Genomic DNA, 27543 nt, shown 5'->3' with positions numbered 1-27543 from the left:
CAGCCAAAAGCTCAATGGTCCAGCCTGTCAGCGCATGAACTGCAACAACAAAAAATGCAGGCACTGGTAAGGACGACTGAAAAGAAGGGTCCATCAAGTTCAACCGGCGCTTGTTTTGCTTCGATTCCCCACGCTTTGCTAAGGTACCTTCCTTGACACCTTTCAAATTACATGCACATTGATAATGTATCGTTTTTCCCTATTGTTAGTATCACTGGTATTTGGACTCACGTTAAAGAGCTAGTGCTGTGTTTTGTTTGCAAATGTTGCTAGCCTGTGGACTTAGCTAGCTAATAAGCACACTGCATTGGAAAGCCTGTGCTAGCTAGGCTAACGTTAGCTGGGATAGAAGCTTCTAGCTAGTAGTTCAATATTAATTTCTTAAACGTTGACAATACATACAATTGTAGTTTAACTGCATCTGTATAGGTAAGTCAGGCTAGATTGCGTTGTTTACAGCAAACTCTTAGATATGAATCCCTGCTAGATCCCTGCTTCCTGTTCAACACCAACATCAGTAACAGACTATCAAGGAAGACTAGTGTCACACAGTTTGTTATGCACGCACTTTAAACATGTCATGAGAATGTGTAATACAAGAGTGCAGATGAGAACAGTGATTAAATTGAGAGCCAAAAAAAAAAGTTATTGTTTAACTAGTTAGTCGATTTTATTGATTTGTTATGTCTTGGAGAGGGCACGTGGTTAACCAGAGGAGTACAGCAGTGGTGTAGGCTGGTGATGAATAGCAGCCAATCCTCTTGTCCTGCTATCCTGAAGTGTGCAGGTAAAACCCCAAGAGGAGGGAATTGGTGATAATACAAACAGATAAGACAGAGGTACCTGTTGCCCTAAGTCAGGACGATGCAGCGACAAAGTGCTCCATCAGTGCCTGCCTGCCTGATTGAGGCTTGTATGGTATTAGAGTCCCTTATCTACCATGGCCCCAGTTCAGCAGTCACGCCATTGACGGGAACAATGCCTCCTCTTCCCCCCCATTGGCGCCGTGAATGACAGTGGGCGTGGGTGCACTTGTGTCTGACTTTACCCTCTATCTAGGCTAGCTGCCGCTGGGTTGGGGTGTCATGTTATTCCAGTCCAGATACCCTCACCACCAGCCGATCAGTCACACAATAAAAGGGCGTGTGTCCCTTCCACTTCCTATGCTGTTGAATAAACTGGAGTTTTATCATGGACCCGGGTCTCCATTCAGCTCGTTGGTTTCCTCCTCGGGAGAATCTGATAGTATTGGCAGGGATGTGGGGAGGGTCTTGGGAAGAAAGGCTGACTAATGGTTAAAGAGTCAAGGCAGCCTGGCCCCCAGTGAAGTGGAAATACCCATGGAGGATAAGGGAAATGCAAGATAAGACCTCCGAGGCGCAAATTGAAGATGGAAGAACCGTCCATGTTTACTTTTCGTCAGCCAACAAGTTGAGTAGGCCTAACGAACAGCAAAAGCACTAGCCTATATTAATCTACTATCCCCTATAGTACAAAAGTTGACCTATTCTATTATGCGAGAAATAAATATTACAAACATAGTACAGCTGTCCCCGACTAAAAAAAATATTGCTCGACCGAGAATCGTCCTGTTCTTTCAACCAATCGATTGGTCGAAATGTTTAAACTTGTTTTCCATATATTTATTTTATTTATTTAACCTTTATTTAACCAGGAAAAGTCCATTGAGACCGAGTCTCTTTTTCAATGGTGGGCAGCAACAATCAATACATTACATCATTAAAACATAGAACAACATGATCCAGCATAAAAAAAGCATTTACACTCCTCTGTAACAGTCTCCCATCAATATTTAAAATTAATTCAGTGGCACTAACATATCTAGATGAAGCAAGGATTGTAGATTATTCCATGCGTCTGGTGCACAAGAAGAGAAGGCAGTCTTGCCTAATACTGTGAATGTCCTGGGGACTTTAAATCGCAAGCACCTAGTAGACTGGGTATGGTAACTGCTGGTGGTGAAGTAGACCAGACTACAGAGGGAAAGAGTGAGTTCACCCAAAAGGGCTTTGTAGATGAACACATACAAATGTATCTTTCTGCGCATTTAAAGTGAGGTCCAACCTACCATTTGGTACAATGTGCAATGGTCGGTGAGTGGCTTGGCATTTGTAATAAAGCGCAAGACAGACAAGGCAGCCTGGCCCCCAGTGAAAGTGGAAATACCCATGGAGGATAAGGGAAATGCAAATTAGTGTTTGAATAAAATCAACTACATATGCACTGAGCCTGTCTGATGCTTTAACGCGTTGTGTGTGCTGAAGCTGCCACATCATTTTATCCGTAAATTGTATTACTTGTTTCAGACTGAACATTTCTGTTACCGAAATCCCTAATTTGTTTAGGAAAAACATCCCCTATTCCCACAACCCTTGCTCTCTTTACACAAAACATGTAAGCATCGCATGCATGTGACCAATAGGGCCTGACCTATAGCATATCATAATCACATCAATAAATTGGTTATAACAAACTCTGAACACAGTAACACATGACAGTAAAATAGATGCGGAGGACGTGAAAAATTTACTTGAAACGGGCAAATGTTTACTGGTTGCTCAGGAGTGAAAGGGGAAGTCAGATCTGTGGAAGACATTGAGTTAGTTGTGGAAACTACTGGAGATCCAGATAAAGGAGGGTATAGGAGCAAGAGTTGCGAGAGGTATTGTGTGTCATGAAGTTGATGTTAGATTACAATATACATTTTTCTCACCGTTTGGAACAGTGTAAACAACACTAAATAAATAAATGTACCGGAGTGTCGTTTCTAACGAGAGGAAAAAAGATATCTAAAGTCTTTATTACAGCAAAAAAACTGTTGCATGCGTTCGTGAATTGCCGTTTATTTATTGTTTAGGCTAATTATTCAAAGCTGAAAGCTCCCTTTTTGATATTTATTTAAAAACTGAAATGCTTGATTGCATTTCAAGCATGAATGTCTTGTGATTGCATGGACGAATGAATGAATGATTGATTGATACACTAGGCCAGGGCTGCCCAATCCTCTTCCTGGAGATCTACTGTCCTGTGGGTTTTCTGTCCAACCCTAATTTAACACACCTGGTTCTACTTATTAGCTGCTCAACAAGACCTTGACTAGCTGAATGAGAGACGCTAAATTATGGTTGGACTGAAAACCTACAGGACAGTAGATCTCCAGGAAGTGGGTTGGGCAGCCCTGCACTTCACTATATATTGAAATATAGTCCTAAGTAAGTTACGGTATTAAGACCAAACAGGATGCACTCTTAGGCCTACAGCTCGATGGTGGTTATACAAGGATACTATACTAAGCCTACTAATGATAACGACATGACATTATTATGATGATGATCATAATAATAGTAATTATAACAATAAGGAGATCAAGAAAAAGGAGGGTATAGGAGCGAGAGCCTCCTTCGAACAGTGTAAAGAACACTGAATAAATGATAAGCAATACCAGTCTGTTATAACCAAATAAATTGTAAAGCCTTTATTACAGCATAGCAAAGATTAAAAAACAGCTGAATCTGTGAACTTGCTTTATCCAACATTTTGCCATTGCATGAGGCTTGGTGCTCGCGGAATCAGTAAGCTATTAAACAAACACTCAAACAGGCAACAAAAGCAAAATCTGTCTAATTTCTGTAGATCAATATGGACTATTTATAAAGCCAGGCACATTTTAACAGTTAGGCTATTGATTGTAGACTTAATTAAGTTTCGTTTCCTCTCTCCTCAATTTTCTTAGACAATTAGGCTTAGGCAAGGGCTGTTTCCTTGTCTCTGCTGCTGCTGGCTCCTCCTCTGCTTTTCCCGGGGTTCATTTTCATGCCAGCCAGGTAGGCTATACTCCTGTTGTAAAGAGAAGTAATGTGCTTAATATTAGGAAAGTTGAGAAATAAATATAGTAGGCCTAGCCTATAGAAAGCTGATGGGACCCTCCTCTTTTTATTAGTGGCCATCACTCTGTTTTTCTCCCGCAATTACATAGCCTATAGAAATGTTGCGCAACATGTGCTCATGGGCTCCCATGAAGTGTTTGATTACATTTTTCATACACATTTGCATTGATGTCAGTGATTTAAAGGGACAATAGTACCCGTTAGCAAGGTTGGTAGGCTACTAATGACCATCGGCAGCATCAGAGCTTGGAGAAGCCTAGTTGCTGTGACTAAATGGTCATGTGGGATTTGACTGCGGTCATGACACGTGACCACCGGTGAGGCGGTAATACAGTCACCGTAACAGCCCTAGATGTGGGGAGGCTCTCAGAAGAAAGGCTGACTAATGGTTAGAGTCAATGCAGCCAGGCCCCAGTGAAGTGGGAGTTCCCACGGAGGAACAGCGAGAAAAGGGGGGAAATGCAAGATAAGACTGTTTCGATAAAGAACAATGACTTAATAGCTGAGGTATGATCTCACTAAAGGAGGCATTTCTTAGTTGCCGTGGAACCTACTGTAATGTGTTTAGCCAAGTAGGTCAAACCTGTAGTAGAAATCTATTGTAGTTCATTAAAATGACCTGTAAAAGCAGGCTATTCAGAATGTGGGTGTGAATGCTCTGCAAGGTGCTTGTCACTTTCACCATGCTTATCAAGGCTGAAATGTGATGGTTATAATCAGACCCTGGTCCTGTTCTCTCTACATAATGGGTTTTGTGAGACTGGGTAGTATGTTTTCCGTAACAGCCTCCCTGTGATCTGTATGTCCCGCTCGTATTTTTGAATGGCATAATATGACAGAGGCAGCTCAGGTGGGTAGCTAACTATCATGTGAGAGGCAGCTAGCTTCCAACTCCAAAGAGCCACTGAAGGAATGTGGTCTGGACAGCCGTTATTCCACAACTTTGAAGCCCCCCACTACCCCCCTTCATATAAGCAGCAAGCTCTGCGAAGCAGGGGACATAGGTAGTGGCTGCGTTTGATCTGAAGGTCGCCAGCCCCTTGCCGGTGTTGAGCGATACCTGGCTGGAGGAGCTGGCTCTTATTTAATAACATGAAGGGGAAGCGGACTCTCATAATTAGGCCTAATTACCCCGCAGGTGTTGACAGATGGGCCGAGAAGAGACACGCTGCCTTTATCCACAGACTTAGAGTCAGATTACCAGAGCTGTCTTATCTGTTACAGGGCCAGTAGGAGACTCACTCTTCCCCTGGACTGGCTGCCTGGCTCTTCCCACTAGGACAGACAGGTAGATCTGGTCCGGAGGAGCTCAGGTTTATTAATCAGTCAATGTGATTTATTATTCCCTTCCTCCCCGTCCTACAAATTTAATTAACCATTCTATCATTTCTAGCGGGACCCAGCAGCGGGTGGGCTATATGACAAATATCCTGACTGACCCACTGGTTTTATGGTTATCTGTTGGTTCAATCATTTTTGAAATGTCGGGTATTTCGTTTTATTAACTTGGGGGGTTTTAAGACCTGTGGTTTGCCCAACAGTGACGATCCTCCACAATAGCGTGCGGCCTAGTGTCCTATTTGCCTTCTATAGACCTACTACTACTATCCATTCCTCCACACAAAAGGCGAGCGTGCGAGGCGTGTGTGTGATATATTCTAGAAGGCATTGTTTTGAATTATAATGACCCAACCGAAGCCAGGCGGGCAGGTTGTCCGCTTTGACGCCTTGCTCAATTAGAATGTTTCTCTGTTTTTGTCTTTTGTCTGGCACTGTAGTCATACATGGAAATGTTGTCCTTGTTCACTTTTTTTCAAGCTCATTTCAGTTGAGAGGTAGCTAAGGGTTAAGGCTTTGCCATACATGTTAAATAACATCAACGCATCCACTTAATGGAAACGCAACATCGCTATCAGCGAAGGTGATTGGAGATACGGACTATCCTGCTGGCATACAGGCACTGCTCTGCCTGTCCCGTCCTTTCCACCCGCCTCGCTCTGTTTGTTCCGCCCACCCGCTTCTGGTGAGTTTTTCCGCTTAAGTACAGTATTTGCCTTGATTTTACATCAGTTTTCATACAACATTTGGACTAGAATACCATTTACAGCTTTGTTTGCTTGGTTGCCTCCTCAGGTTAGCGTGAAACAATTGAAGAGCCTCTCTGAATGGGTTTGAGTGACACCCTGTCACCGGACTGTTTATTTGTCTAGTTTCACTGCCTCCCACATGTTTGTATTGGGGTTCTTGGGTGACTTGCTAACAACCAACCACCACAACAGCTCCATTGTTGGGGCAATCGCAGGCAGCGGCTCTGGAAATGCTGACGCCACTAAACAGAGAATGAGGACAGTGGACTGAGGAAGCAGTGGTGTGGTAGATGGGGTTGTTTCTATTTCCACCTTCACCATTCTATTGGGGGGGGGGGGGAGGTGCAGGCTGGGTGGTGGGCGTGCAACCTACTTCTGTGATATTTTCCCAACTGCAGTAGTTTCCTTGTCAATCATCCAAACACACTCCCATGCACAGCCAGTGTGTTTGATTGACATGCAGGCGGTTGGTCAGGGGAGGAATGTTCTGAGGCCCAGGCAGTCAGTGTTTGTACAACGAAAGCACAGTGTGGTTCCAAACTAGTTGAGCCTCAGCCCAGCTCCAAGAGCTGTAGGCCTGCAGTAGTACAATAAGGGAAAGGTACCTTAATCCACCTGTTATCAGGGTGAGCCTCCCTGTCACATACAGAAACGGCAACAGAAACAGCATGGCAAAAGCTTTGGAATGTAGCCTGGCCTTCCCGCTCATCCGTTCACAACAACCTCAGGCTTAACTAATATATCTTCACAAACTTCTACGGTTGCCGTTTTGTTCAATTTCTTTATACCCCAATCTAGGTTACTACACAGTGTACAAAATATTAGGAACACCTTCCTAATGTTGCACCCCTTTTTGCCTTCAGAACAGCCTCAATTCGTCGGGGCAGGTGTCGAAAGCTTTTCACAGGGATGCTGTCCCATGTTGACTCCAATGCGTCACACAGTTGTCAAGTTGGCTGGATGTCCTTTGGGTGGCTGACCATTCTTGATACGCACGGGAAACTGTTGAGGGTGAAAACCCAGCAGCGTTGCAGTTCTTGACACACTCAAACCGGTGCGCCTGGCACCTACTGCCATACCCCGTTCAAAGGCAATTAAATCTTTTGTCTTGCCCATTCATCCTCTACCCACTTATACTGAGGAGTGGCTACTGTCTGGCCAGTCTACCATAAAGGTCTGATTGGTGGAGCGCTGCAGAGATGGTTGTCCTTCTGGAAGGTTCTTCCATCTCCACAGAGAAACTCTGGAGCTCTGTCAACCAAGGCCCTTCTCCCCCGATTGCTCAGTTTGACTGGTCGGCCAGCTCTAGGAAGAGTCTTGGTGGTTCCAAACTTTTTCCATTTAAGAATGATGGAGACCACTGTGTTCTTGGGACCTCCAATGCTGCAGAGTTTTTTTGGGTACCCTTCCCCAGATCTGTGCCTTGACACAATCCTGTCTCGGAGCTCTTTACGGACAATCCCTTCAACCTCATGGTTTGGTTTTGTTCTGAAATGCACTGTCAACTGTGAGACCTATATAGACAGGTGTGTGCCTTTCCAAATCATGTCCAATCAATTGAATTTTTCACAGGTGGACTCTAATCAAGTTGTAGAAATATCTCAAGGATGATCAATGGAAACAGGATGCACCTGAGCTCAATTTCAAGTCTCATAGCAAAGGGTCGGAATACTTATGTAAATAAGGTATTTCTGTTTTTTGCTTTATCATTATGGGGTATTGTGTGTAGATTGATTAGGGGAAAAATATTTAATACATTTCACAAGGCTGAACTTTTCGAATGCACTGTACACAATCCATGTCTCAATTGCCTCAAGGCTAGAAAATCCTTCTTTAACCTGTCTCCTCCCTTTCATCTACACTGATTTTGAAGTGGATTTAACAAGTGACCTCAATAAGGGCTCATATCTTTCACCTGGTCAGTCTATGCAATGGAAAGAGCAGGTGTTCCTAATGTTTTGTCCAGTCAGCGCTTTAGATTGTTAGGTCGCTAGTGGTAAACCTATAATATGCATACGATGTAGGCCTATGTCTCTGGTTAGACTAGTCATTTATGATGATGCAGTGACCGATTCCAGAAGCTTTAGGGGATCCTCTTTCTCTCTGCTTGAGCGGTCAGACCCTGGGTGATGGTGTGATAGTGGGTGGCTGGCTGGCTGGCTGGCTGGCTGAAGTGGTAATGGGATAGTGGTGTGGGACTGAGGATGACTGTGGTCTTTGTGAAGGTTCGAGTTAGACGGTGGTACAGGTGCCCTCTTCTTAATTAGGGAGGCTGTCCAGAGGTCTGTCTCTCTCAGCTTCACAGATTAACATGGACAATTGAACCAATAACCTTCTGAAATGAGCTTCTCCAAAATACCTGTGGCTCCAGTTTCAGCGTGTGCCGATGTGGAGGGCAAGGGTTAGCCTATAGGAGTAGGGGTGGGGTGTGATTATAAACTAAGATTGCCGAAAAAGGAGTAATACAAAAGTCTTGAAACAAAGTCGGCCTATTCTCACGTTTCTTACGGAGCGATTTCAGTGCCAACAGAGATTTGTATTTGAATTCCATAATTTTTTACTTTGTATTAAGATAATGAACTTGAATTTGTTTTTCAGTGGCAATTGAATCATTGAATTCATAAATGTAATTTATAGTTTACGATTTGAAACTGAATTGAATGAATTGCATTCGGCTTTAAATTTCCATTTCAATTTATATATTCAATATTTATATATTACATTTCAATATATATGGTATATATAGCATTCATTGTCCGTGTATCAAGTTTACAACCAATTTAAGTTTGTCAGCGTTTCATATATTAAACTTCTCAGGTGCATTCAGATTCACTTTTTAAATTCAGTTTTCTAAATTCAGATTCAAAACCAGAGATAAAATCCTGGTATTTTGCCAGCCAACAAAGATACAGAATCAAACGCTCTCTGTTGTCAACAGCAGCCTCTGGCTTCAGAAACCGCCAATGTGACATGTGGAATTTATTTCCTTCCTATGAATTTGGCTCTAGCGTTTGAACCGTCTTGTCTATAAGCTATTATGACCCCATTCCTGAAAGCTAAGACTCTCCCCTCTATGATGATCACAGGGACTAGCCTTTCCACTCCTTGTTTAATGTGTGACTGACTTGTTTCGAACCAGGTCTCCTGCATTTTACAAGACTGTGTTAGCCCACTTAGCTTAAGCCCATGGGGAGGAGTTCAGGAAGCTGACACAAGTCTTCAAGTCTCCAGCAAGGTTAGGCCTTCTCATCAAAACAGCATGGTTCATCAAACCACCGCAGTTAGATTTCACCCCCCTTTGACCTCACACTCCGAGATCACAGCACCCATATAACTGACTGGGTTTGAAATCAGGCCTACTGCCCAACAACACTTTCCGGAGGATCTGTGCACCCCATTTAATGAGAGTGCAACAGAGGTGGTTTGGTGGTCCATGCATGTGATGAGCAACCTTGCCTGAGACCTGAAGACGTGTTAGTTTGACTGATGCGGTTCTAACCATAGATATAAAACAGTTCTATCTCTGTGGTTCTAACCCAGGTCTCCTGTTCGCCAGACAATGCAAGTTGCTCATCAAGCAAGCGTGGTCACTAAACCACCTGTCTTACACATCACCCCCCTTTGACGACCTCCTTGAATAGACGAATCCTAGTCATAGGACCAATCCTTAGGTTTTAGCTCAGCAGGCTAACACAGTCAGTCAGTCACACCCTTATAATAACTACCCTTGCTGGAGACTTGAAACTAACACATGTCAAACGAATACGTCTTCAGGTTGCTCATCACATAAGCATGGATCACCAAACCATGCTCTTTTAAGGAGTAACCTGGCTGTATCTTGACTTGTATTAGTGTAGCAGGTGGAGATCTGTGAAAGTCACTCCTCAGCCTGAAGTTTCGCCCATTACGCAATTGAAGAAGGCCTTTTTTTAATAGCACGATGGGTTGGAATGATTCAGGAGGGTGGCCAAGTGTCTTTCCCGTGGGCAGAGGTCCTAAGTTCGATTCTCCGTATGAGCTGAATCAGGGGGAAGCGGTGCTTGCTAAGCAGCGTGACGTCCCTTACAATGGTGCCACTGGAATCGGATCTACAGTTGTGCTGAGCTCAACCACTAGGGTCACTGTGGAGTGAGTTTGGGGGGGTGAATGTAGCAGATGGGGTTCTGTGAAACTCATTCATCAGCCTGAAGTGTCACCCCTTGTGCAAATTGAAGAAGGCCTTTTCAATAGTGTGTTGGGTTGGAACGCCTCAGGAGGTTGGTCACATGTGTTTGCGAGGCAGATGTCCTGAGTTCGAGCCTCGGGAAGAGCGGAATCGGGGGGGGTCTACTTGTTAAGAAAGCAGCTTGTTGTCCTTTACGTGAACCTCCTGAACGTTACAGGGTTATTGAACTATATTTTTATGGTGGCCAAATTAAGTTTAATACAATTTCTTTTTTATACACGCCATTCTAACGTCTCCTGCACGGCCTTTGATTATCATAAAGGTGAACAGAAGACACGTCCATGTTCAAGAGAGTCTTCGCTTTCAGGAATGGGGTCATAATAGCTTATAGCCAAAACGGTTCAAACGCTAGATACAAATTCATAGGAAGAAAATCTGTTCATAATGTCACATTGGCTTCAGAACCGCCAGAAGCTGCTGTTTACCATACAGAGCGTTTTGATTCTGTTGAATCTGTTCTCTACCTTTCCTGACTGGAAAAGTACCAGGATGTTGTTTCTTGTTTTGAATCAGAATTGAATTGAATATATGAAACTTTGATAAACTTGAAATTATCCAACTCAGGAAAAAAAGAAATGTCCCTTTTTCAGGACCCTGTCTTTCAAAGATAATTAGTAAAAATCCAAATAACTTCACAGATCTTCATTGTAAAGGGTTTAAACACTGTTTCCCATGCTTGTTCAATGAACCATAAACAATTAATGAACATGCACCTGTGGAACGGTCGTTAAGACACTAACAGCTTACAGACGGTAGCCAATTAAGGTCACAGTTCTGAAAACTTAGGTCACTAAAGAGGCCTTTCTACTGACTCGGAAAAACACCAAAAGAAAGATGCCTAGGGTCCCTGCTCATCTGCGTGAACATGCTTTAGGCCTAAGAGAGCGCTACAGGGAGACAGGACGGACAGCTGATCGTCCTTGCAGTGGCAGATCACGTGTAACAACACCTGCACAGGATCGGTAGATCCAAAAATCACACCTGTTGGACAGGTACAGGATGGCAGCAACAACTGCCCGAGTTACACCAGGAACGCACAATCCCTCCATCAGTTCTCAGACTGTCTGCAATGGGCTGAGAGAGGTTGGACTGAGGGCTTGTAGGCCTGTTGTAAGGCAGGTCCTCACCAGACATCACTGGCAACAACGTCGCCTACGGGCACTAACCCACCGTCGCTGGACCAGACAGCACTGGCAAAAAGTGCTTTTCACTGACGAGTCGCGGTTTTGTCTCACCAGGGGTGATGGTCAAATTTGCGTTTATCGTCGAAGGAATGAGTGTTACACCGAGGCCTGTACTCTGGCACCGAATCGATTTGGAGGCGGAGGGTCCGTCATGGTCTGGGGCGGTGTGTCACAGCATCATCGGACTGAGCTTGTTGTCATTGCAGGCAATCTCAACGCTGTGCGTTACAGGGAAGACATCCTCCTCCCTCATGTGGTACCCTTCCTGCAGGCTCATCCTGACATGACCCTCCAGTATGACAATGCCACCGGCCATACTGCTCGTTCTGTGCGTGATTTCCTGCAAGACAGGAATGTCAGTGTTGTGCCATGGCCAGCGAAGAGCCCGGATCTCAATCCTGTTGAGCACGTTTGGGACCTGTTGAATCGGAGGGTGAGGGCTAGGGTCATTCCCCCCAGAAATGTCCGGGAACTTGCAGGTGCCTTGGTGGAAGACAGGGGTAACATCTCACAGCAAGAACTGGCAAATCTGGTGCAGTCCATGAGAAGGAGATGCAATGCAGCTGGTGGCCACATCAGATACTGACTGTTACTTTTGATTTTGACCCCTAGCCTTGTTCAGGGACACATTCCATTTCTTTTAGTCACATGTCTGTGGGACTTGTTCAATTTTTGTCTCAGTTGTTGAATCTTGTTATGTTCATACAAATATTTACACATGTTACGTTTGCTGAAAATAAACAGTTGACAGTGAGAGGACTTTTCTTTTTTTGCTGAGTTTAGTTTGTAAACTTGATACACAGACAATGAATGAATATCTACCATATTAAAACTGAATATATTCATGTTGAAATTTGAATAGTCAGTTAAATTTGAATTTTAAAACTGCATGCAATGTTAATTCAATTCAGTTTCTAATCATAACTACAAGTTCAATTTATGAGTTCAATGATTCACTTTGTGCATGACAAATTCAAAAAGATTTAAATTCAAAATTGTGGAATTCAAATGAAATTTCTGTTCTCACTAAAATCGATCCATAGTTTCTCAATTGTTATTGTTTCGTTGTCAAATCGGTGTGACTTGACATTGAAACATAATTTCCTCTTTCCATTTTTGTGGTCGGGACGGATTTCCCGAGCAGCCCTACCTACACCAACATAACAGCCTGTGTGCTGCTGCTGCCTTTTGAGAAGCGTATGTTGATCGAAACTCGAGTGAAAATCCTGACTCTCTCTGTGTTTGCAGTAATTAAGCTGTCAAGTGGTGTGATTTAGGACGTATTGAGTAAGATCAGCTCTTATCATGTAGGCCTAGAAGGACGAGGAAGAAGTATCTCATCCGCTTCTTCACCTAATGCCCGCAGGCCTTATTTGTGTAGTGAATAGATAGACTGTCTGTTAGACGTTCTCAAATGATTACCATAATGGAAGATGGCTGAGGATTTGAGGGAAGTATGAAATATAGTCCTTTGACATGGTCCCAAAAATATTTTTATAGCAACAAATTAAGATAGATGCTAAGGCTTGTTTTTTGCACATTATTATTATTATCCCTCTAACTTGCACACATTCCTTCTACAAGAGTCAATTTAATCAGCTCTGTCTGGAGAGTAGTCTTCATTAATCCCCTTTTTGTTAATGGCAGGGTCTTTCTCAATCACAGCTGTCACCGTTGACATCAGCCCAGGCTTGCGTGTTAGCCAAACTCCATCTCACTATCGATTTGGATCTGCACTGATTGGAATAATTCACCTAAATGAAGTTAAAATTACACCCTCATTCCTTTCACTTATTATCAACCCCCTCAATTCCATTGTAATCAGAACAGGATTTACCCAACTCAGTTCAAACAGTCTCCAATGTTTGGTTGACCTCTCTCCTTTTTTAACACAGTTCAGTTGTGACTGCGGGATCTTACTTGTGTTCCAGTGGATGAGATGACTGTGGTGGTGACCTCCAGAGCTTCGAGAGTGACCCAGTGATGGCTCGTCCTGCCCCTTCTCCCCTGTACACCCTGAGGGGGGCTGGATCCCCCCTTAATACCTTGCACTTCGGCTGCTGTGAAGGGGACCCTCCCCTGCTCTTTTCTGGGTAAGGGATCACGCCCCGTCTTCTTAGAACAGCTGAGCTGCATTAGTAGCCAGACACGCAGCTTTTGGCTTTTTAAAAACATGTCCTTGTGAATGGTTGGATATATGATTATTGTTTTTGAAAACATCTCATACGTAACTACATGCAGATGAATCTTTATGACATAAGAATGATAAGGACTTGAATGTTGTGTTGTGTAGCTCAGGCCAGGGGTCAGTCCATGTGTGGAACCTGACCACCAGGAGAGCTGAGAGGGTTCTAGAAGGTCATTCTGGAGCCTCTGTCACCTGGCTTAACACGCTCCACTCCAGAGACACTCTCATCAGGTAATGACGAACTACCTTACTGACAATACCAGGCCTCAACTGCCCATTGCGCATTGTTTAGCTGTATGTAATTAGCCAGGTTCAATGTTAGCATGACACAAGCTGAATTAAATGTAAAAGGATTTGAAAATAACAAAGCTTGGTATACTCTCAGTGCTTGCTCTGTTGACATTGCAGAGAGATTTGTTTTTTTTTGAGCGAGAGAGAGAGAGATCTTCAAGAAAGAACAGGAATTTCAAATGAATATGAAAACCGTATATACTAAAATATGAAAATACTACATGTCACTTGTCAAAATTGATATCCACCTTACCTCTTGTTTTATGTCCTGCGGATTCGAAAAGATGACGAGTGAGCCTGTCAGGTAGACTTAATCCTTACACAGAATCCAGCCTGGTTTACAAGGTGAAATTGTCCAGATTTCTTACTGCTTTTTTTCTGTGGTCTCCATTGATTTAGTCACCCTAATCCTGGCCAACCTACTAGGGTAAAAACTCCAATAACCTTTTGAACTGATTTTGATAGAGACATGAGGTTGGACCGTTGGTTTTCTTAGAGGATTATCTACACAATTAACATATTATTTTACCCACTGGTCAAAAGATCCGTTTTTGATTGGACACCCTATAACAGGAATCATCAACTAGATTCAGCCACGGGCCGATTTTAAAAAATAAAAAATTCTTGAGCAGATGGTCGGGGGGGCCGAAGCATAATTACAAATAATTTGTACACTGCAAATTAAGTGCACGAGCCCAAACGGATATGAATTTTTGACTAAAACATAATAATTTCAAACCTTGCTTACACGAGTGTCTTTCTATTATGTGTGGGAATACTTGAACAGATTTCTTAAATAAAAATCACTTGGAGCTGATTTCCTGGTGTTGTTAAAGTATCTTATGTCCAAAAATGCTCCGAAAATTTTGGGGGGCCAAATAAAACCAGCAGCGGGAAGAATTTGGCCTGCTGGCTGCCCGTTGGGGAACCCTAACCTATACATTTGTAGCCTCACTGCAGGTGCTGTGTTAGCTGTACTCTTTTCTGTAATATGTTAGTGTGTGATTATGATCTGTGTACTTTCGGACAGTCAGGGGCGGGACATGCGTGTGTGCTTGTGGGACCTGGCTGAGGGGCGCGGTGACGTCACGGACGCCCTGTGGACCGGCAGTGTGGGGTTCTGTCGCTGTTCCCTGCTAGAGACTGGCCCTGGGAGATGGCTACTGGCCCACGCTGGAGAAGCCATGGAGGAGGTGAGAGAGGGAGGGGAGGGGGGAGAGAGAGAGGTTTGTGGAAGGGCTTAAGCCTCTCTTATAGAAACTTGTGAGCAGGCGTAGGTTTAGTGCGCATCAGCCAGTGACAGACGAATGATTACACATTTCACCTTAACCCTGCTTTCATGTGAGTTTTTCTTAGTGTGCGCGACAGGCACCTTTATTGCCTTCAGATTCATGTTACTCACCCTGTTCTGATGAAGCCTCACATGAAAGAGACAAATGTGCCACCGCTAACTCCAGCCTATAGAGACAGGCAGGGCGAGGCAACGGGGCGCCTGCAAGACCAGCACCCTCAATAATGCCATTGTGACGGCATTCGTGCGTGCGTGCGTGCGTGCACGCGCACATACAAACCCTCTGTCTTATCACTCTGTCCCGCTCTCCTGTCTCACCCCTGGCTGCCCCACAGTCATCCATGCCTTTCCCACAGTCATCCATGCCTTCCCAGGGGATCCTAATCATAGGTCTAGACCCATGCCTCCACACTCACACACTCAGCTACAAAGCATGGCACGCTGGTGTAGATCTGAGCCAGAGGCGGAGGGAGGGAAGGAGTTGCACCATCAATTTGGGAGGCAGGCAGGTTTAATGTTTCCCCCTCGCTACCTCGTTGCCATCGGATTGCTTCCATTGCAAAAGCATGAATTAAAAGAGTGTGTGTTTTATTTATGGATATCAGTGTGTGCACCTGAGGCACAGCGAGTGAAGCAGCTCCTTAAAGCCCTCTTTGTCTGGCTGGCAAAACATGAGGCACCCCAATTAAAATACAGATCACTCCCTTAAACGGGATGTGGAATCCGATTGGTCCACGTAACGTGACGTGTGCATCGGATTGGTCTGTTGAACAGGATGTTTAATCTGAGCCTTAATGAGGATGTATCTCTCTCTGTTTCTGTGTCAGTCAGAGAGACTGAGTAGTGTAGCCATAGGGGCTGCCTCTCTCTCATTAGATTGAATCTGGGTACAGAGACGGAGTAGCTATAGGGTCTCTCTCTCTCTCGTGGGCTTTCATTAGACTGTGTATTTTATCAGTCAGTACCAGCGTGTCTAGGTCAGGAAGTCGGGTGTTATTGGGATGTATTATAGACTCTAGCTCCGCTCCCCCTGATTTGATCAGAGTCTAATAATAATAAGACGGCCATAAAGTGTAAAGCTGTTATGTCCCAGTCCCGTTGCGTTTCCTGTTGCTGCGCTGAAATGAGGGATTCCAGTTTGAACTTGATTAATGAAAATAAATACATTTAAATGACTGGCACCCGGCCTAAAGTTTGCCTTGTCTCTGTTGTTCATGTTTTGTATTTATTATGGATCCCCATGCCAAGGCAGCAGCTTTTCTTCCTGGGGTCCAAACACATTAAGGCACTTAAATCGCACATAAAACTAAATATAAAACAGTACATGTAACGTTATTACACCACCACATATCTGCATGTTTGATCATCTCTTGCCTGGGTGGGATAGTTAATCACTCAGTTTGAATGTAATAACCATGTAGAAATCCGCTTGTTATTCTGCCTGAGTGTTTGACTGTCCCTCTTCCTACAGGTGAAGATCATTGAGCTGCCCAGCAAGAGCCCAGTTTGCTCCCTGATACCACAAGCCAAGCTGGGGATGGTCATGTGCATCAAGCTATGGCAGGCAAGGAGTATCCAATACACTGTCTTGTTCTCCCAGAAGTCTAGGGCTGCGTCCCAAATGGCACCCTATCTCCCATATGGTGCACTAGTTTTGACCAGAGCCCCTATGTACTATAAAGGGAATAGGATACCTTTTGCGACACAGTCTAGCTACCTGCAGCTACAGTGCAGCATCACACTGCACTATAGAGTTCAGTCAGTTCACTTTACAACCATAAAAGGGAGAAGAAAAAAAATGTATTTTCCCTTCCTCGCTCTTCCTTCTCCTTAATGTTTCTATTTTTACTGGTTGTAAACGGATTGGCTGAGAGCCTTCGACAAGACGCATACATAAAAGATACGTCAACAAATATGAGACTACTCTTGGCTCGGTGATTTATAGCTAGAACTTGTCCCGGGCCATTTTTTTCCAGTGCCTTTCTCGATTGACGACGAGCGAGTCGAGTCCCAACACTGTAATTATAGTGTGTGGAAGGGCTGGGGTTCAACAGCCATATATCAGCCACTCAACCAGCCCTCTAACCACCAGCCAGCTGCACATTGCATCTGAAGATTCTTCACCGCCCTCTGTTTTGTAAATACTGTCGAGTTTTATTCACCCCCCCCCCATTAAAGAGACCTGTAATTATTTTCACGCTTAATTAATATTTCTTGCTTTGCAGTATTTCTGATTTTCTGCTTATGCAAGACGTTTAATGAATTGCGGCCGGCTGGTTTGATGACACAACGGGGCGGTTTGGGTCTGCGTTCGTTGGGAGTTTAGTGGCAACAGGAAGCAGAGCAGGCGATGCCGTGTGTGTTCACCCAGGGCAGTTTGGGTGGCTGTATGTACCACCAGACATCAATGGTAATTCTCCTTTATTGCTTAATACCTTTTTGTTTCCTTTCCTTGTTGTGTTCTTTACTATTTCCTTTTTAGTAGATTTTGGAAGCCAATGCCGTTTCAGTGTTAAGTGCCAGAAAATATTGTTATTAATTATGGAATGTCAACAGGAGGGTTACTTAGGCAGGAAGATCTGTTTGACACCAGGCCCGGGTTACATTAAATCATTCCAGTTTGATCCTTTCATCACCGGGCCAGAATCATCTGTTACTATCACAGAGCTACTTGAAAACTTGCTGCAAAGCTGCTGAGTGGAGATCGATACAGAACCTTACCTGCCAGGGGCGTACGAGAGTGTGAGAGTGTGTACTATGTGCGTGTGAGTGAAGGTGTGTGTGTCTACAGTACTGTGAGTGCGAGTGAATGTGTGTGTGTACGTCTTTGTGTGTTCCGCGTCTCTGCGTGTGAATGTGTTAACCAAGCGTTGAGGGGCATAGTAGGCCCAGCCTCACACAGGCAGCCTGAATATATTGCCCACACATTCTGTCAATCAATCACAAGACGCTCACCTCGTTATCCGCGTGATCCCTGCTGGTGCAGCCCGCCGTTTCCTCAACCTCTGACCCACTAGAGGGGAGACAATGAGTTGGCTCTCCTCTCCTTTCTCTCTTCTCCCTCCATCCCGCCACAGAGTGAGAGCAAGGATCCTCCATCATGCTGACGGAGACCTGAGAACAGATTTATTGGTGCCTTTTAGACGCTGGACGTTTGGAGAGGATTAAATCCATATTACGTAGCTCTTTCTTTTGCCCTCCCCTCCTGGGTTTTTGCTCTGTGTTTTTCCCCCTCCTCTCTCCTCCCCAGGCCTCTCTAAAGTTAGCATGCGGAATGGGGTCTGGGTCTGGAAGGTAAACGAGCTAACGGCGCATTCTGATTGGCTAAGGCCGGCGAGCGGAGGGAGAAAGTGCCTCCATGTGTTGTGCGGAGGGGAGATGTGAACGTGATGTATGATGTGCAAGGCTTTTAACATGAACAGAGGCTGCCGGCTAGAAGGAAATGTTCCTATACAGATATCCATCACTCTCAGCTCATCGCCCCACAGCCATCGTCATGGTGAAGTGAAGTGGAGTAGAGCGGATGGATGGACGGGGATGGGATTGGTTCCGTATGTGCTGCTGTGGGTGCCCACCGTTCCTTTCCCCTAATCACAGTCACATCACCGTCTGTCTCTCTGTCTCTCTTTCTCTCTCTCTTCTCTGTTTCTCTCTTTCTCTCTGTCTCTCTCTGTCTCCTCTCTTTCTCTCTCTTTCTCTGTCTCTCTCTTTCTCTGTCTCTCTTCTCTCTTTTCTCTCTCTTCTCTCTTTCTCTTCTCTCTTTTCTCTCTTCTCTCTTTCTCTTTCTCTGTCTCTCTTTTCTCTCTCTTCTCTTTCTCTCTTCTCTCTTTCTCTTTTCTCTCTCTTCTCTCTCTCTCTTCTCTCTTTCTCTTCTCTTTCTCTTCTCTCTTTTTCTCTCCTCTCGTTCTCTTTCTCTCTGTCTCTCTTCTCTCTTTCTCTTTTCTTTCTCTTTTCTCTCTCTTCTCTTTTCTCTCTCTTCTCTCTTTCTCTCTCTTCTCTCTTTCTCTTCTCTCTTTCTCTCTCTTCTCTTTCTCTTCTCTCTCTCTCTTCTCTCTTTCTATTCTCTCTTTCTCTTCTCTCTCTTCTCTCTTTCTCTTCTCTCTTTTCTCTCTCTTTCTTTTTCTTTTTCTTCCCCACCACTGGTTTGGGACGTACTGTAGCCTGAGTCCTGTGACTGATGATGATGAACAGGTTGAGCATGGTGTGCTACATTACATACAGCAGATTGGTAGAGCATGTGTGACCCTGCTTTGGTTATTAGAAGAGCACATGAAAAATCCCAAAACCTCTTCTTCTGCTCAAGTCTGACACTCAGTGAAGCAAAGCTTAGGAGCACAGAGCGAGACTAGGTCTGTGTATGTGTATATATATATGGTGCCATTATGTACAGACCTAACCTCACGCTGTGCTCCTAAGCTTTGTGTGTGTGTGATCAAAAGTAGTGCACTTTATAGGGAATAGGGGGCCATTTGGGTTGCACCTCGGAGATGGGGTTGGATGGTGAACGACAGTTTCACGGAGTACAGTACAACGGCCCCACTTCTCTGAGATTCATCATTATAAAGCATCCAACGGTGCTTCATAATGATGAATCTTTCCCTGAAGCATGAGCCCTACTCCAGCAGAGAGCCCTCTCGTAGAGGGGCTAAGGAGGATGTAATGAATTAGGTGTCTACCCGGGGTTCCCTGACCTCCGCCCTGTGACATCGTCAATCGAGGAGCTCCTACACTTAGAGTGAAGTGCAAGGGCCGAGGGGCAGCAGGAGGTAACGCTTAGCAACCCAGAGAAAGCCAGCCGGCAGGCAGGGGAACGCTGATTTTCACTTCGTTTTTATTTGTTTTCATAATCTCATTAATATCGTTCGTTAGTGACGTGTTTATAAGGAATACACGGGTCTGTCTATAATTTGTTTAAGGCTTGAGAAGAGAAATATACTGTTAAAGTGAGAAGAGGAGGAGGGGAGAAAGTGTCTTCGGTTCTCTTGGCTCCTTATACATATGGAAAGAATTTCTGTCGTCCGTCAGCCTTGCCTTTGCAGGGCACGCTATCGCTTGAGGCCAGACGGTATGCCCAGCCTCTAGATGGGACAAGTTTGTAGCTAAGGCTCAAAGACGAGTGCTAACAATACAGAGAAGAGGCATAGTTGCTTTCCAAATACTTGATGGTTATGGAGATATCCTCCCTCTAAACTGGTTGGGTTGCGATACCTGCCAGCATTCGGTTTTGTTTCTTGACTTTTCCCCAGAAGACATAATGATAGGTAGTGTGGAGGTGGTGGTGGTTGTAAGGGGGTGGGGCTTTCAGACTGAGGGGGCTGTGTGTTTACTTTCCGAGAAAGCTGAATGGTGGGCCCGTGGACAGGGGCGGAGAGAGGGAGGCGCCCTCCCTTTACCCAGCCTTTTCTCCCTTCCTCCCTTCCTCCAGCTGTGAGGTAATCTATGAAGCCCTCTGCTTGTTTTCATCCACTAAACTGATTTAGGAGCCCATCGTATTCCTCCTCATAACTCTTCTTCCCTGTCTGATCAATACCGCTGATCCTTCAGTCAGCCAGTAAACACATAGTAAAAGGCTGTTGTCTGGATGTGCAGTAGAATAGGATATATAGAAGACGTCTGTAAAACCTGTGTGTGTGTGTGTGTGTGTGTGTGTGTGTGTGTTAGACAGTGCAGTGAGTCTATTTGCAGGTCTGCTCCTGCAGGGAGGGATACAGATGAGGAGTAAAGTGACAAGCACTGTAATAGTCTGCCTGCCAGGCCAGCTGGAGAGTAATGGTCCTCAGAGTCGCACAGTGTCAGTGTGTACCCATACAGATAATCCCTGCTCTGTCTCCACAGCCCTCTTGCTTCTATGGTAACACCCCCACCCCATCTCCTATGCTTTTCTCACCCCCCCTTAGCCAGACTCAAGCCCTGGCCCTCTCCTCCTGGCTGGTTATGAGGACGGCTCCCTGGCGCTGTGGGACGTATCCCAGAGGTCCGTGCTGAGCCGTGCGGCCGCCCACCCTGAGCCCGTCATGTGTCTGGACTTTGACCCCGCCGGGCAGAGGGGCGTCTCTGGCTCCTCCGAGAAGAGCCTCGCCTCCTGGATGCTTGACGGACAGCACAGACTCCAGGTCAGTGAGTGTGAGCCCTCTCCACAGACTCTCTCCTAGACCTGGGTTCAAATACTATTTAAAATCTTTCAAAGGCTTTGATGTTTGCTCTAGCCAGACTGGAGTGCCATGTGGCCGGGGTTTGCCCTTTTGAGACTTTTCTATTGGTTCCGTCGCAGCAGGTAAGCTCAATCAATCACAGATACTATTTAAAATCCTTTCAAATAGTATTTGAACCCAGGTAGGTCTGTTCTTTCCAGACTCTTCCTGGCTCTCTTCTCTCTCTGGTAAAACATACAGTCTAGAGGAAGAGTCTCTGCAGGGCTCTGGGACATAAATCAGACCGCTGGTTACACAGCGTTGGCAGGCCCAGGGCTGGGGTGTCACTCGAGGCGTAGACCGTCCGCCACACACACACACACCCACATACACACACACACACACGTGCGTGCTCAGTCCTTCACAGACCAGAACCATCCTGATGCTCTAGTCTAGCTGCTTTAGTGACTCTGAAAAAACAAACATCCCATCACTCTTCTGCCATATATTATCTTGCGTAACAACCGAGCGCATCTGAGCCGCAACGCCTCATTTGACTCTATATTTTCTGTTGATTTCATGAGTCAAAAATAACGGCCCAGTATTTCACGTCTACCCCATGATTCAGTGTAGAGGGGAACCTGAGACTTGATATACTACAGTTCTGTACTGTGGAGGAGTGTTATTCTTTCCAGGCCTTTTTACAAATGAACGCTTGAATTAGAAATATTTGTAAACCCTCCGGGTTTTTTTTTGCTGCAAACGCCTGCAATAACACTGGAAAGGGTTTGATTCAATATACTGAAAATAGGAGCCCAGGCTATTTGGTTTATTTTGAACAAACACAAAATATTGATTTAATATGTCATTCTGGAGAAGATTTTAAAAAGCCAGTGGGGGGGAAAGGATTCAGCTGGGGCTTTTAAATGATCCTGAAGTGCAGCACAGTGTGACGCCCAGACGGCCATCTCCACTTCTTCCCACAAAAGTATTTTTGTGCGGACGGCAGTATAGTGAGGCGCAGGGCTGGGGTATCTGCCTGCCGGGTGGCTGCCCTTCTCGGCCCTGCTCTGCCTTGCCTGTTGAACGACCCGCGAGAGGTAATACAAATATAAAAACCTCGCAGGCCGTTAACCAAACCGAAAACACATCTGCAGTAAAGGAACAGTAGTTCACAGTGGGAGGCTACAATCAAGTCGGAGGAGCTGGAAGTGCCATAGGACCCCAGTCCACATATCACCCCCACACTACCCGTAGTAGTGGAATCACCCCCTACCACCCAGTGCAGTGGAATCACTCAGTGCAGTGGAATCACTCAGTGCAGTGGAATCACCCCCTACCAGCCAGTGCAGTGGAATCACTCAGTGCAGTGGAATCACTCAGTGCAGTGGAATCACCCCCTACCAGCCAGTGCAGTGGAATCACCCCCTACCACCCAGTGCAGTAGAATCACTCAGTGCAGTGGAATCACCCCCTACCAGCCATTGCAGTGGAATCACCCCCTACCAGCCATTGCAGTGGAATCACCCCCTACCACCCAGTGCAGTGGAATCACTCAGTGCAGTGGAATCACCCCCTACCAGCCAGTGCAGTGGAATCACTCAGTGCAGTGGAATCACCCCCTACCAGCCATTGCAGTGGAATCACCCCCTACCAGACAGTGCAGTGGAATCACTCAGTGCAGTGGAATCACCCCCTACCAGCCAGTGCAGTGGAATCACTCAGTGCAGTGGAATCACCCCCTACCAGCCATTGCAGTGGAATCATCCCCACACCACAGGCCGAGCTGGGGGAGGGATGGAGTCAACTCTGAGGTGGAGGGGAAACTGAGTTTGAGCGAACACAGCGGGGTCCTGTCCTGATGGTAGTTCTGCTCTCCTCAGTGGAGGTGAAGGCTGTGACATGGGCTTATCAACATCAGATAAGGACAGAAACACGCTGGAATGGAACTTAATTTATTACACATGGCTTCTAGAGGCCGTTATCTTCTGTTCAGATGAGCCTTGGTATCTAAAAGTTTTTGTTAGTTGTTTGTGAGGATACCGTGTGTGTGTGTGTGTATTGAGCAGGGGAGAGTGCATAGATATGGATTTAGGTTGCTGCTCCCTACTGACAGACACTGTGAGATGGTTTCCTCCAGTCAGATATAGATAGACAGATGGCGGAGAGAGAGAGACTGAGGTAGAGAGAAGTGGGCATAGAGAGAGACCGAGGGAGATTAGCAGTGTAAATCGGGCATGGCTGACTGAGACGCCAGAGACATGATGACAGCTCTCACAGGTGGAGCTCCACATCCCTCAATCACAGCCATCTCTAACCCCAGCCCTATCTCAACCTCCCGACCCTGGCCCAGCCCCCGAATGCCAAGCATCCCCGGGTCACCAACACATACCTGCATAGACTCTCCTGTGCTGACCTGGGTTCAAATACTATTTGAAATCATTTCACATACTTTAGGTGTGATAGGGTGAGCTTGTTTGTGGAAAATGTACTGACCAATAGAGAAGTCCCAAAAGTGCATATCACGCCCGACTGGCACTTCAGGCAGGCTTAAGCAAACGCTTAAAGTATTTCAAATAGTATTTGAACCCAGGTCTGCTCCTGTGTACCAGGAATTCTAGTGAGGCCTATATCTATCAGCCCGACAGGGAGCATAGGTCAGGTCATTACAGACTGATGTCTAATCTAGGCTGGAGGTGATGGACTGATGGATGGATGACTTGGATCCCTTCTTTCACAGTTCCTCTGAGGCGTGGCCCAGACGGCCGGTGTCAAGAAATATTCTCTTTTAGTGTTTTTTAAAAAGGTTTTGAAGGGCAGGTACAGGTGTAGCTCTTACCTGTCCGTCACGTCCATCTCCTTTCCTGTCTCTTGAGACGGGGGCCCCTGACACTGACACCCACAGTGTTATTCAGACCTGGGTGGGGTGTCAGAAATACCTGCCAGAATTCTGGAATGGAATGGACACGATCTGCTCGAGTGAGACTGTGATGATGGGACGTTTCAATAGAACTGGTCCTCCTAAGGTATCTGTGCCGAGGAGCAAAGCAGACGCTTCTTTTGAACGTCCGTCTTATCTGTCCGCATCGCCAAGAGCAGGATCTCAACGTATGAATTTTCATTGGACCAGACCCTGTAATCTGGGGAAAGGAACGGCTTTTGGGAAGGCCCAGCTGTGGAACTGAGCAGAGCAGGAGGTAGCCTGGTCGTGACTGACTGCTGAGATTACTGGCATTTAGACAGCAGGCCTGGTGTGTGTGTGTGTGTGTGTGTGTGTGTGTGTGTGTGTGTGTAACCAAGCCAGGAAGGAATGCTCAAACAGAAAAATGAATGAGTCCCAAAGATTTATTTTCATGATTTAGAGAATTTGATAGTGAGGGATGAGAGGGGGGAGTTAAGGAACGAAGGCCTAGTAGAATCCCAGGACAAAGCTAATGTACTTTATTCATGACTGAGGAGAGGCTAATGACTGCTAGTGGATGACTACACTCACTGGAGGAAGTGCCTGATGAGGGAGGGAGGGAGGGAGGGAGGGAGGTGTGAGACAGGACCATCTAGACTACAGGAGGTTCTGCTAGAGGACAGCCCTGCAGCGATTTTCTCAGCATCATGTCTCAGATTGGAGAAAGTATAGAGAGAATAATTAGGCTTACAACCTAACAATGGATGGACAATTACGTAGTGTTTTTTCAACGGCCATTTGCGGCTTACAACTGACCCCTTCATTAAATAAATACATTTTCCTGACACACTCTATGGGAAGCAAAACAAACACAAATAGACAGTTGAACCTATCATTATCAAGGTCTGTAATGACAACCAGATGGAGAGGGGTTCGGGCATACCAACTTCTGGAGGTAATAATGGGATTCCAAATGACCCCCCCCCCCCCCACTTTGGAGTAGGTCTCTTACATGGGCTGGTCTAGTTCGGCTGACGTTCCTTACTCTTAGCTTGTTCTAAGTCTAGTAAGAACCCATATTAATCCTACAAGTTATTCTAGGTTTTTGTGTTGGTTCGTTGGTTGTTTTTTGATCAATGACATTCCTCTGTAGCCTTTCTCCCGTTGCATTCCACTCTATCCACTAGGGTCGGGACTGGGAGTACCTGGCTTTCATCTTCCACACGCAGCGCTGTACTCCTCTGATTTTCCCATCCGGAGCAGGAGCACGCAGACAAATTCTTGGCCTGTCACCTCCTGCACGAAACAATTAGTCTGCAAGGACACAGCTTATGAAGTCAAATTTGACGCTGTCCAAATGAATTCCTGCTTCCATGGCCAGATGTGGATGTCCCATTCAACCACACCAGCGTTACTCTGCGTAGTCTTTACGAAGAACTGGGTAGAGCACGCCCCCCCCCCCCCCCCCTCGGGAATATCAGCGGCGCTAGGCCCGTAGATGGGGATCTAGGCGCCATCCTTTACAATGTGTCACAATGTTTCCCCCTACACTGAGATGAGTTCGGTCTCCGGGACACTGTTGATCAGAGAATGGGAGCGGATGGTGATCTGAAGCAGGCCGACGTTATAACTGTGTGTTTCTCGGTCTCTTCTCCTGTCGACCAGTCCTTTCAATGCACATGTAATTCATCAGAGGTGCTTAAAGAAACACAGTTCTGCAAATGAGGATTTCAACGAGATGGTCTATCTCTCTTTATTTACTCCTCTCTCTTGCTCTCTCTCTGTCTCTCTGTCTCGCTCGTAAAGAAGTGACAAAAGGTATCTCAGCCCCATTTGCTCTTGCTATTGAAAACCTCCCAGCCTCTAACTCCAAACCAAATAGTTGAATTGTGAGGGATTTGCTCTCCACTACTCGTGTCGTCATGTTTTATGCCCGATGATTGAGTCCTTGGAGTTTCTTGGCCAGGTTCAACAACAATCCAGGCCTCCACTTGGACCTCAATCATCAGATCAGCTGATAATCTCTCTCTCTCTCTCCTCTCTCTCCTCCCTCTCTCTCTCCTCTTCTCTTTCCCCCTCTCTCTGTGTTATTGGGCACACTTCCCCAGACAGGAATGATTAAGTAGCTTGGTGAACTAATTGGTGTTTGATAATTATTTTTCCTCTCTCGGTTGGTTGCGCAATTCTGCTGAGTCTCGTTTTAGATCATGTGTAAGAAGAATGCAACAAAATTATTTCCTCAATTACTGTGCCGAGAAGGCTATTTTTAAATCTCCTTGAGTTTCTGTTTTGCGTGAAACTCTTGCGTATGTTACTTAGCAACTGAAAAGTCCTGACCCATTAACAGCCTACAATGTTATACCCACATTGGAGTGCATTGCTGTGATTTTCTTTTGTTGAACACTGTGTGTGTGTGTGTGTGTGTGTGTGTGTGTGTGTGTGTGTGTGTGTGTGTGTGTGTGTGTGTGTGTGTGTGTGCGTGTGATTGTGATTATGATTGTGAATGAGGCTCTCTGAGAACAGTCTATGTATGGATTCTTATGACCCCTCTTCCTTCCTTGCTCTCTCTGCGGCCTTTGCTGTTCAATCCTCAGCTCCAGGAACCCGTAGCCCTTGTGAATCCTGGGATCTCCCAGCTGTGCATCCGGGGGGACCGTAAGATCGTGGCGTCGGCCGGCTGGGACCACCGTGTCCGTGTGTTTGGCTGGAAGAAGCTCCGGCCCCTGGCTGTCCTCCAGCACCACACAGACATGGTGCTGAGCCTGGCCTTCTCAGACCACCAGGACCCCAGGAACAGGATGCTGGCCGCGGGCTCCAAAGACCAGCGCATCAGCCTCTGGTCCATATACAACCAGGGCAGCTCGGACACTGGGTGAGCTACTGGGCCCTGTTGGTATGTTATGGATGTGACCATGAATGCATGTATCTCACTCCATATAAGGAGTTTTCTCGCCAGTGAAAAGACATTTCCGACATAGCCAAGATGGATCAGGTCAGGATGAGATGTCTTTGTGCTTCCAAACAAAAGCTTTCAAGACGGCTGGTTAGTTCTGCTAACAATTCACTGAGACTTCATTTGAACACATTATTTTTGGTCAAAACCAACTGTTTTATTGTGTTTGCTTATCTGGTAGGAGATTTGCCTGAGCAGACTTGAATTTGAGGTATAAATCGCGCCTGAGTGACTGTGTAATCCTGTGTTGTTGATCTAGTTTAACATTTCCCTCTGCTCTGACCTACACTGCATCAGTCAAACAGTGTTAACCACAGAACTGGGACAGAAGAGACAAAGCTGTTTGTTAAGGAGGGCCAATAAACAATCTTCCCTCAACTAGA

The 27543-nt window shown here is 45.6% G+C and overlaps 1 protein-coding gene across 6 annotated transcripts; it reads left to right on the top strand.

Moving 5' to 3' along the window:
• On the top strand, positions 1–27543 carry gnb1l (guanine nucleotide binding protein (G protein), beta polypeptide 1-like). Of its 6 annotated transcripts, XM_014170921.2 has the most exons (8): positions 6–143; positions 3755–3845; positions 13336–13497; positions 13698–13823; positions 14914–15076; positions 16646–16738; positions 21072–21287; positions 26802–27543. In XM_014170921.2, exons 3-8 carry the CDS (start codon positions 13388–13390, stop codon positions 27081–27083), a joined length of 990 nt encoding a protein of 329 aa, XP_014026396.1. In that variant the 5' UTR covers positions 6–143; positions 3755–3845; positions 13336–13387; the 3' UTR covers positions 27084–27543. The 6 variants fall into 6 exon arrangements, with proteins under 6 accessions (XP_014026394.1, XP_014026398.1, XP_014026396.1 ...); XM_014170919.2 differs by lacking the exon at positions 3755–3845 and having other exon boundaries at positions 1–143; XM_014170920.2 differs by lacking the exon at positions 3755–3845 and having other exon boundaries at positions 7–143; positions 13300–13497.

The sequence above is a fragment of the Salmo salar genome, chromosome ssa24 (genome assembly GCF_905237065.1).
Source record: "Salmo salar chromosome ssa24, Ssal_v3.1, whole genome shotgun sequence".
In the NCBI taxonomy this organism is placed as follows: Eukaryota; Metazoa; Chordata; class Actinopteri; order Salmoniformes; family Salmonidae; genus Salmo; species Salmo salar.
The sequence above is the reverse complement of the archived record's forward strand: the minus strand, read 5'-3'. Positions and strand labels throughout refer to the sequence as shown.